The sequence below is a fragment of the Pholcus phalangioides genome, unplaced genomic scaffold (genome assembly GCF_987345545.1).
Source record: "Pholcus phalangioides strain wild (caught in Gottingen) unplaced genomic scaffold, Ppha-v1.0 ptg000029l_1, whole genome shotgun sequence".
NCBI classification, from domain to species: Eukaryota; Metazoa; Arthropoda; class Arachnida; order Araneae; family Pholcidae; genus Pholcus; species Pholcus phalangioides.
In genome coordinates, this window is record NW_028301619.1 from 8,766,855 (window position 1) to 8,779,147 (window position 12,293).

At 36.3% G+C, this 12,293-nt stretch overlaps 1 protein-coding gene across 1 annotated transcript in view; it reads left to right on the plus strand.

Annotated features, from left to right (window-relative positions):
* The window catches only part of LOC149067656 (uncharacterized), a 43,213-nt gene extending 31,380 nt beyond the window's left edge, over nucleotides 1-11,833 (plus strand). Inside the window, exons 6-7 of the mRNA XM_089252418.1 lie at nucleotides 7,863-7,910; nucleotides 11,506-11,833. Coding sequence (XP_089108544.1) covers nucleotides 7,863-7,910; nucleotides 11,506-11,696 — 239 coding nt within the window. The 3' untranslated portion in view covers nucleotides 11,697-11,833. The remainder of the gene's footprint in view (nucleotides 1-7,862; nucleotides 7,911-11,505) is intronic.
* The last annotated feature ends 460 nt before the right edge of the window (nucleotides 11,834-12,293 follow it).

Sequence of the window (12,293 nt, forward strand, 5' to 3'; positions counted from 1 at the left end):
ATCCAAATTTCATCGCTACCTCGGAGATGCTATGTCCCATCTCTCTTGCGCCGACTATAACACCACGTTCAAACTCTTTTAAATCTCGATAACCTGCCATTGTAGCAGCAGTAACCGATGTAACAACTATGCCAGACACTTGTTGTGTTATATAGGCGTTGCCGACCGCAGCGCCGTACTCTGATTGGTTCCATATCTCTTTATTTGCATACGCATGCCTGTACCAGTTTTTTTGGCTCTTCAGTTTATATTGCTACGAAAATTTTTGGCTCTTCAGTTTATATAAAAAAATTATTGAATATTAAGACTGGGTGATATACAGTGTGAGATGTGCTACTTCTTATGGGAAAGAAAATGAAAATGTCTGTGAAGTAATGTAACTACTAGTACACTGGTCTTTGTCCTTTAGGGACAGCTGGTGTCTTTATTGGATTATAAGACCACCTGTGTGTGTGTGTGTCCCTAGCATGATGGTATCACTACTGTTGCTGCTTCTTTGTGAAGGAAAAAAGCAAAACAAAAATAACCCTGTGAGATAATACACCACTACATTTAGATGTGATGCAATCCTTATTAACGAATTTGCTAAAGATAGAGCATCAGAATTTAGTCAAAGGTTAGAAAATGTGGTAAGAATGAGAAATTTTGTTTTCTTACAACTTTAAATAACTAAGATACTTCATATGTGAAAATATATATATTCAGGCCACTTTTATTTGATTTTTTGAAAAACCACATTGGTTTAAACCAAACAACCCGGTAGTAACCCTGTATTTTTTATATTTTATCACATTACATTGCAAATGTTCATTGTTTTTAATTGAATGAATAGTTCTTGTAACAGGCCAATTAAGATGTAGCTTCATTTTATTTGGTTGAAATAAAAGATGATTGATTTCTGACATTTGATTGGGTCCAACATGATAATGTCTTGAAGCGTTTACACGAGATTGGGATTGGAGGCAACTAGTTGAATTGGATAGAATTGTGGTTGAGAGATAGGTCACAACGAGTTATGGTGAATGGGGAGTTTCCTGATTAGGCAGGTGTGAAGAATGGGGTCTCTCAAAGACGTATCCTTGGTCCCATTCTTTTTTTCACTTTTTATTGATAAGCTCGATCAAGTTATCTGTGGGATTGTGGGGAAATTCACAGATGATGTGAAGCTTATGACTTCCGTAGTCAGGAATCAAACCAATAAAGAGAGCTTCCAGACAAACTTGAATATGATTGCGGCATGGGCTAATGATTGGAGCATGACTTTCAATGTTGCAATTTTGACAAGTGCATGGCTGCTCATTTTGGTTGGGATAGCTAATTTTTGAATTCTTATTGATAAGTGGCTTAGGTTTTCTGAACATTGTTCAGCAGTGGTCAAAAAAAGAGTACAGCATACTTGAATGTCTCTTAAATGTGTAATAATGTTGAACTTGAATGTCTCTTAAATAATAAATGTATCTTCACATGTTTTTTTTGAAGTGATCAAGAGATTGGGACTTAATTTGTCCTGGATTGGAGCATGTCAAAATGTTTTAGAGGCTATACCTACAGAGGGACATAGACTTGGTTGAGGGGGTTAGATTTTCTGAACATTGTTCAACGGTGGTCAAAAAAAGCGAATAGAATGTTCGATTTTATTCTTAAAAGTTCTCTTCACAATCTCCTAAAGTCATTCTTCTGCTTTTCAGAGACTTAGTTCATCTTGGACTGGAATATGCGGTAAATTTTAAAGACCATACTTACAGAGGGACACAGACTTGGTTGAAGGGGTGCAAAGAAGAGGTACGTGTGCTCTTGATGGCACACAGGCTTTAAGGTATGGGGAGAGACGATTTTTTTTAAATGTTTACATTGGAAGAGCATAGGTGTCAGAGAGTAGGGATATGGTTGAACTGATTAATATTTTCAATGGGATGGATAGGGTAGACTATGAGTTACCAATACGCCATCAATTGCCTACTTTGACAAGCGGACATCAATATCGATTGGTACAGGACAATTATAGGTTGTGGTGTTGCAGCGAATTTTTCTCTAATAGGGTTGTGAATTAATGCAATAGTGAAATGTAAACTAGTTGCACTCCCAGATAATTTTTTGTTTCCTCAAATTTTTAGATTGTTGATCAATGGCAACAAAGAATAAGATAACAGTTTCCACTTAAAGTAAACTATTTCCCTTTCGTAGCAGAGCTATCACCAAGGCGAGATTACTGCATACTATCCATCATTGCGTCCAGAGGATTGGAAAGTGCACAAAGCACCGTTGTTTCTCTCAAACCATGACTAGAAAGGAATACAAGTGGAAAAGGGAATAGTGAATGTTGATGGAGCCCAAAAACCGTATTTATAACAAAATTCCTGGTCGCACATTCCCTCGGGAGCCAATCAGCTTCAAGATCAGAGACTGATTTACATATAATATAATAATAGTGAAAGCTCGTGGTCGGAATCTGGCAACATGTCCCGAACCACTGAACTGGGAGCTAGCTTCTGACTGTGCAGGTCTGGGTTTGAATCCTGGTTCAGGCATGGATATGGATGTCTACTAACACTAACAAATTCCCTGGACAGATCGTAACGATCTCTTGGGAATATGTGCTGATCATGTTATAAAAAAAAAACACATGTATTGACCACAATTGCTGGCACGCGATCATCCCAGCCAACCCCGGAAGACATGCCGTAAGTATACATAAAAATATGACTAGATAAGGACCTTTTCTGCCAGGGGCTTATGGATAAGTTACAATAGTTTACCCCCGTGGGTCATGAATTGTATAACAATTGACATATTTATAAAGAAATACGATAAACATATTGAGATAAATCGAGAAGCTATCCACATACTTAGATAAGATAATTTTTTATAATAATTTTTTTTTTATGGGAAGTGTATTTTATCATAATTATTGGTTTTTATTGCTCTTCTTTAGGTTGCTAAATTTTAGGTTTAGATATATTTGACATCCATATTTTTATAGACATCTTTTTTCAGCCACCTTGTTGAGCATTTTGCCCATTGTCGCCTTTGTATATGTATTACACTTTTAAACCGTCTATGAGTGAAGTCCATTATAATGGGGTCAGTTATAATGAACTTCTACTGTATATAAAATTTATTTTCATTGTGTGTGTGTGTTCTCAATACAAATCAATTTTTGACCAATCTTCACAAAATTTTGCATGCATACTAAACAGCAGAGCCTTAACTAAGATTTTTACCACCCAGGGCAAACATTATTTTGCCGCCCCCCACAACTCTGAAATTTGATAATTTCATAATGGTGTTCTTTGTTCCCACCTGTTTTCTGGTAGTACATAATAATAATAACCTGTCAGGAATGAATTGTTACAGACGAATTTAAGCTACATATACATTCTCACAAGGGTTTTGCTGACTTGAAACACAATGTAGAACAATGTATCAAAGCTAAGCAATGTACATTGATACTGTTCTGTTGAATTTCACATAATCCCAAGTATCTATCACTGGGGCTCCACTACAGTACAACTGAATTGGAGTATAGTGAGACATATTTAATGTTTGTTTCTTGGTATTAGTTCCTTGTAATTCAAAAATTTTCTACAGCAGTGGTTCTTCTAGCACTAGCAACTTCCTTGCCCTATTCATTGCTCACCATTGCTGTTTACCTACTAGTTTGAAAAATATATGGGAGCACTTTGTTAATACTCATCTTTTAATGTACACATGCATGCACCGCTAAGCTTGCTGCACCATATATTTTAACATAACACATCCCATATTTACATATTCAAGGGCAAAACAGTAGTAAATTGCCACTTTGTAGCCCATGTTTGGGCAGTATTAAGGGAAAAAGTCTTTTCTTTAGCTCAAACATTTGTGTGTGAATCTCAGTGTAACTATTTCAAATAAATTGTACATTGAGAATGCTTCTCATTGTGTGAGCAATTAAGAATAATTCATAGGTAAATTGTTGTCGATTAAAATGCAATCATAAATTCCAGCCATACAAAAATTGAACAGTGCGATTTAGAATTCCAACAGCTGTAGGTAGAAGTGAATTCCAACATTTTGAAAGAGATTTAAAAGAAGAAATAGTGTTTGTGTTGAAGGGGAAAATTTGTGAAAAGGGAATTTCTTGATTTTAACCTTCAAGCAACACAGCAGAAATCACAGAACCCCCTTTTTGAAATGTCATATATATTTTTTTCAATAAAGTGGAATTTTTTCGATTTTTAGCAGGGTTTAAGGGAAAATTGTTTCACTGAGAAGGCAACTGGGCTTGTCAATGCTAAGATAAGAGGCGAGATATCTCATCAATGTGGCTTAAAGGGTTAAGTAACCTTGAGAAAAAGGAGGGGGGAATGTGTTGTTCTTGTATTTTCCTGAATGTTAACAAAGACACCAGTTTGAGATTTATTGCTAGTACTTCAATTATACATTGCCCAAATTTGTTGCAAAGGCCTGTTTATAAAGGCATTAATGGTAATTCCAATATGCCCCCTCCCAGTTTTTAACAATCCTTTTCTTTCTCAAACCCATATTATCCACAACTGAACACAGTAAGTCTGCGTTAATCCCTAGAACTGAGAGGAATATTGTCTTTCAGATGGCAAAGGGTTTCGGGTTGTTCTCGGTAAATGTGCAAATAGAAAGCATTGTTCAGGAAAATAGCAGGAAGGGGGGGGGGGTAGGGCAAATCAAGTAACTGTGGAATGATTTGTCAAATAGTAAACTTTTTTGTTAGTTTTTGTAGTAATAAATAGAAAATGCATCATCCGAAGGCTCTGTTGTCTGATTTTTATGTTATTTTTACTAGTATAGCACACTTCACACCCCCTTTAAGGTAGGATGTTGTTTTTGATAACTGGATATGGATGTTGTAATGAAGGAATGAAAAAAAATAAGAGTGAAAGAAGAAAGAATCTTAAGAATCTCTTCAATTTGAAATTTACAGTAAATACTGTACAGGACAAAATTGTGCAAGATGACCTAATGATCAGTTACCTAATGAGGAAAATTAGAAAAGCATGCAAAGAAATGATCTCAAAATAAGCAACAGAAAAACACAATACCTAATAGCAGGTTTTAGATAGAACTCAATGGTAGAATGTGATCAAAAATTAGATATTACAACAGAAATAATAGGCAATATAAATGTGAAGTATGATTTTATGAATTATTGAATGCGATCTATTTCAAACAACTTGTATCAGAATTGCTGATAGGTGGTTGGACAAAAATGACAATTTAAAGATAAAAACAAGAAACGAGAAAAGCAATTGATGCATTAACCCTTTGTCTACCTTTGGGAACCTTCTTACAGACTAACCTATTTTTTTAAATATACAGGGTGATTATAAAAAAACTCTCCCGACATATGGGCTCCTAACTATCATACCATTCACAGAAACTGAATGAAATTTTGGCATAAGGTATTTTGATGTATGCGCTTAAGAATGATATGGAAAACAACAGTGTCACTCTAACAGTTACGGTTACAGTGAGAAAATTTCGAAAATATCAAATGGCAACACCAAGTTTTTTGTATTGGAATGTGATCTCCATTGTGAAAAACCCTAAATAGCGTTCGAACGGCAACTGTAGCATGAAAATCACCGGCGGTAGATAGGCTAAAAGTGAGGACAACCAATAAGGACAGAGAAGCAGCATAAAATAAAGCATTTTATTGTGTTTCACAAATTTTCCACATGACCTCCTTCACACACGATAACACTTTGCATGCGGCAGATGGTGGATAGCACTGCGGCACGTACCATGGCAATAGGAATCTCTTGAATCGCAGTTCTGATGGCATCTTTCAAATCAGATGCAGTTTGCGGACGAAACTGATACACTTTGGATTTCAGATATCCCCACAGTCAGAAATCCATTGGTGTGAGATCAGGAGACCTTGGTGGCCACGGAAACGGGAAATGACGGGAGATAACTCTGTCACCAAACTGTTGACTTAAGACACGTTTGACTGAAGACCCTACATGTGGAGCGGCATCTTGCATCCACACAACTTCAGATAGAGCATTTTGCCGTTGCAATGCGGGAATCGTGTAACGAGTTAACATGTCCAGATAGCGAGCACTCGTTACTGTACATGTTTGCAGATCACCTGCAGTAACCTCTTCAAAAAAGTAAGGGCAGAGGATGAACGTACTCGTTATACCACACCACACAGTCACTTTTTCCTCTTGTAATGGACGTGCAAGCACATCATGTGGATTATTGTCTGCCCAGTGCACACAATTTTTTGAATTCACGTTACCAGTTAATGAGAAATGCGCCTCATCTGTCCACAGAATGCGTAAAGGCCAGCTGCTATCTTCATCGTACCGGATAAGGAATTGATTCGCAAAATCCAGCCGTAATTGATAGTCTCCCACTTCCAACATCTGGACATGCTGGAATCAATACGGAAACATGTTTAGAATAGAGTGCAGAATCTTGCGGATAGTTGAATTCGGCAGATTCAGAACACGTGAAACACCGCGTGCACTTGCGGGACGAACTGTGCTTATCATCTGATGAACTTCTGCAACAGCTTCCACGGGAACGGAAGGTCATCCAGACCAAGGTCGATCGTATGTGCAACCAGTTTCTTCAAATTTATGAATCAAGTCCCGTACAGCTTTGACAGTGCACGGGCCTCTCCGTAATCCATGGTTTCTGCGGTAAACACGCAATGTCTCTGCGGCATTTTGTCCATTCAGGTAATAAATCTTTACGATTTCCCCACGTTCTTTCCCTGAAAGCGGCATCTTGTTCGGAATGGCAGAAAGGAACATACGTGGCTCGCATTTCGCAGTGCCTTTTCTTTCACCTAGTGTGACAACGTCAGTCATGACTGTGTCTTACGTAGAACCCGAAATTTGTGTTTCTTGGTTTCTTCTCGTTTTGTGGAGGACTAATCAGGCTGGGATCTCAGCCGAAGAAACGGTGTGACGAATGAAACAAACATTAATGCTCTGGTGCACGGCAAAGTCCTTTTTACTTTTTCCTTGCCTAGCTCCGGGGATTTTTGTGCTACAGGTGCCATTCCAACGCTATTTAGTGTTTTTCAGTATGGAGATCGCATTCCAATACAAAAAACTTGGTGTTGCCATTTGATATTTTCGAAATTTTCTCACTGTAACCGTAACTGTTTGAGTGACACTGTTGTTTTCCATATCATTCTTGAGCGCATACCTCAAAATACCTTATGCCAAAATTTCATTCAGTTTCTGTGAATGGTATGATAGTTAGGGGGGCCCATATGTCGGGATAGTTTTTTTATAATCACCCCGTATATTTCTTACTGATATTTAAGCGGGATGTGTGTGCGTGCATATATTCTGCAGCTTTGCCTTTAGGCTAGAATTGTTGATGGGTGCTTATATATAGGCTAGGGATTTTCATGGGCAGCCGTATAGTTAATATTATAGTTTTGATGTAAAAAAAAATCAGAGAAGAATCATCCTGAGCCCCGTCAGCCTCATCCATGGGAGGGGGGGGGGTGCATGATAAGCCACATGCTAGTCGACATTTTAAACTCACTTTCTCAAATAGAAATATTATAAACAAAACCAAAGCAGTCATCAAAAGTATTCTGATATACAGTTGTATAAAACATGAGCAATAAATAAAAGGTATGAAAGAAAATTATTGCCTGAGTATCAAATTCTGACACCTTTAATTTTTTTTTATTGCATCTTTTATTTTGGTATATTCCCTGCATAGCATTTGCTCATTTTGAGACTGATCATGCATAGTTTTTTACCTTCTTCAGTACAGTTTGAGTTTTGGTACTTTTTGTTTCCTTTCACTAATTCTGTATGAACTTGATGTATTTCATGTCTCTTATAATTTTATTTATTAATTATTCCCAGATGCTTCTTCAGTGAATAAAAATTCGAATGGAACATCTGATAAACCAGGTAATTCTGACACTTATTTCCACCAGATTCTTTTTTTAAATCAAATGTTTAATTGTTATGTTACAAAATTCTTCTGTTCCAGCAATAACTTGGTTTCAGAAGATAATTAAACAGATATTTTTTAACTATACTCCTTCAGGAGTTGATTTTCCACTGAACAAAAAGGTACAAGAAAGCTGGGTCATTTGTTTCTATGCTAACAAAAGCATCGAAACCAATGTGCTAATGTGCATCTTTTGATAACTGATACTCACCAAGCGGCGATCGAGGAAATAATTCTGTGTAAAAAATGAATACAGTGAAACCTTCATATGATGGCATCTGTATTGTATAGTCAACTTCCCTTCACAGCCAGATTTGGAGAAAATTCTTGGAACAAAGAATTAATGGGTGCTGTGGCCCAAGTCGATAAGATATTCCCTTACTATATCAAAGGATGTTTGGAGGTTTTGCGAGTTCGATACCCAATTCATCCTTGCCAAAATCTTTCAGAACACTGAGGTACAACAGACACAGTGATAAAAGATGACTGCAGAATAAATTGCTACCATAGGAAGTCCTCCCGCCGAGGGGTTATTGCACAAACTTTTTAGCAAGACACATTAAAAAGAATCTGACACTACCATTCAGATCTGGCAATAAACTATAAATTCTGAGATTCTGCTCTAATCAGCCCTTGTGTTTAAAATGATTGTGGTGCAACCAAAATAATTAAATAATCAAACTAACTCCCTAGACAGAATACAAAACTACCTTCATTCTGTGGCCAGTTTTTTCACCAATGGGTCACCCACAGAAAAAATGTCAAGAGATAATAACAACAAACGTTGAACTTGTATTGAAATTTGAAATAAATGCTGTATTGTTAATTGTAAAGAATGTATGGCATTCGAAAATTGGTCTCAAATGAAAGCTGAAGAGTTATTCTCCCACGTAAAGTAAGTTTGATAGATTTTTCAATCAGCTTAAAGAGTATGTATACAAACATTGTAAACATTAACTTGGATCTAAAGTTTTTCAGTAAATGTTGTATTCTATTTAACTTCTAGTGTTATAAATCAACCAGTCTTGATGTTAGCTATAATTCAAGACAAATTTTGAGGTCATAGTATTTTATAATCCCAAATCAAATTATACTAATTTACACTTTGCCCAGTGCAGAGGAAAGCAGGGCTGTCCCATATGATGAAGGGCCCCAAAGAAAATCAGCATCTAGGCCAAAGGTAAAGCCAACTTATCTAATGTATTTGCGTATATATGAATCGACATCATCATGCACCCCCAGCAATCATCGTGCCCCCTAGATTTTCAAGTCTATCTCTGCCTATGTTTTTTAACCTCTTTACGATCAGGGACGTAATATTGCATCCAAATGCCAGAGGAATGAATTCATTCAAGCTGACTATTTCTTCAACCTTTTTTTTCTTCAACGAAAACTTGTTGCAACCCTACAAAATGAAGTTGCGTGTGAGTTTTCCCCCCTCTCTGTTCTCCTCAGCTTTTTCCTCCTCCTTCTCATTTTCCACAGCATTCATTCCCCCTTTACTGTCTTTGTGAAGATGCATGAATATTGATTCTTTATGTATGAGGATTTTTTCTCTCAAAAAGTATCAAATTTATCGCATGCACTTAACAAATTTTGATTGTTTATTCAGAAAAACATGGATATCAATGCTGATGTCAAAATATTTACCATGCATAAATTTTGATTTACACACTGTTAGAATACTTGAAACAAGAAAATGTAAGTACGGAGCAGGTAAAGTCACAATTGTTTTTTTCATCTTTGTTATATCCCCAACCCAAACCGTCATTCTCTTTGGCCATTTGAGCCCCCCACCATAAATTTCGAAACATGCAAAAAATAAAAAAAAATAAAAAAATAAATATATATACGTATATATATATACTATATGCATCTACAGAGCTTGTGTGTATACGTAATGTAAAAAAAAGTTAAATGTGTAAGCTGAATGTATAATGAAAAATGAAGAGCTAAAAATCATTTGGAATATATCAGTAGGCAGTCGAGTAATTTTTTTTTGAACTAACCAACAACAATGAAAAAGAAACTATACATCCTTTTTCGCTTTCTCTCCGTCACCACTCTAAAAAAAAAAGTCACCAATTCACAAAATATAAACTTTTTTTAAAAACATAAAACAAATTTTTAAATTTTTCCTGGAAAAGTCCTTGAATAGTTCTTAAATTTTTTTGTCTTGAAAAGTATGAACCATGTTTATATGAAGGTGGAAGAAGAGAAGGTAGAGAGGCCTTTAAGGCTGGAGTTTATAATAAATTTCATACCTTTCGGGATGTTATGCTGTGATCCAAGCTTCTTTGAAGCAGATGTTTCATCCACTACTACGGTGAACATCTTCAGTGCTGTTTTTGATGATTGAGGAGACGAAATGACCTCCTTGGATGACCATTGTCCACTCATGCGAAAGGATCAACTTCGTCATTGTGGCATCGAGCAAGTGATGTGTTGATGTTGATGGGACGTGGCAACTTCTGATTGGGTTCGTGGAGATCAGAGTTTTCAAATTTGAATGGGGGGTCTGAATTTGGAAGAGTTAATTTTCTAACTGTCCTGATCTTGGTATTTCTCTCGGATTGTCAGGTGCCATATCTTGTTCAAGTGCAGCCCTTCTTCTTTCCTGTTGAAACTATGTCTGTGCTTAACGATCTCCATAGCTTCGTGGTCTAGTTTGGAGTAGAAGTGTGTTTCTGAAGAGAGAATATCAGTGCTTTGGAAGTTGATGCCATGACCCTTTAGGAAGGAATGTTCAGTGGCAGCAGATTTTTTGTGTTTTCCCCAGGAGACAGTGGCGTTGATGTTGGTTGAGGCAAATTTTTATTGAGCGCTGATGTAGACAGATCCAGATGAACAGAGAATCCTATAAATGTGGATCTGTCTACATCAGCGCTCAATTAAAATTTGCTTCACCAAACATCAATGTCACTGTCACAAACAAAAAAATCTGCTGTCACTGAACATGCCTTCCTAAAGGGTCATGACATTAACTTCCAAGACACCAATATTCTCTCTCCAGAAACAAACTTCTACTCCAGACTAAACTTCAAAGCTATGGAGATCGTTAAGCACAGAGATAATTTCAACAGGAAGGAAGAAAGGCTGCACTTGAGTAATATATGACAGAGGACAATCCAAAATAACAAAATCAGGACGGTTAGAAAATCAACTATTCTGAATTCAGACCCCCATTGAAATTTGAAGACTCTGATCCCCACCCACCCAATCAGAAGTCGGTACATCCCATCAACATCAACACGTCACTTGCTCGACATCACAACAATGAAATTGATCCTTCCGCGTCTTCAGCGAAAGCGCCAGTGGCCAACGGTCATCCAAGGAGGTCGTTTCATCTCCTCAATCATCAAAAACAGCACTAAAGATGTCCACAACAGTAGCAGACAAAACACTTGTTTCAAAGAAGCTTGGAACATGGCATAACAGCCAGAAAGGTATGAAATTCATCATGTTTATATGCTCTGCTACATCAAGTTCACTAATGATATTGATAAAATATGATGTCTTATATCATGCAACTATGATGGTTTTTTTTGGCAGGTCACAATTTTCTGCTTCCATTACTAGTTACTTTGGCTGTTGTTCTCCTGTTGATATCATTGATTTATACAGGAAGGAGGTTCAAAATATTAGACTATTTACATCGACGTTTCAGAGTAAGAGTTTATGACCATGTTTTGTTAGGCCAAGAAGAAGATAATGATGACCCACTAACTGATCCTGTTGCATAGTTTTATAATATAAATGTTTTTTTGCAAAAAATTTGAGTTGTTGGAAGTCATATCATATGCACTATGCATGGGAAAATTACTTTTCATGCATGTGCGCATATTTACTATGTATATGCATGAAATCAGTAGAAGTTGACTTGGAGGAGTCAGATGTTGACTGTTGACTAAAGCATTTGAAAATGAGGAACCATTAGAAAGAAAACTTGTTATTTATAGGCATGTATATACATACTAGTTTTCATTATTAATAAATTATGTATATAAACTTCTCAATAAAAGGAAGTCAAATGGAAAAATTATAGCGAATTCATGACTGAAAGGAGGCACAACAGTATTTTAAAGTTTTTCAAACATTATAAATTTCACTATATATTTTCCCATTTCACACTCTGTATATAATGTGCTGATATCAAGCGTAAAGTTTATTTTAAAAACAAAAAAAAGACTTTTATATAAGGATGTAGAATTTTGATCGTATAAAAGTAACTAGTAAGTTCCAAGAGTATATAAACATTCCTATTTGATTATTTTACATTCTTTGAATTGTTTCCATTAAATTTTAGATTTCAAATACTTGTTTCAAACAAATAATTTTAG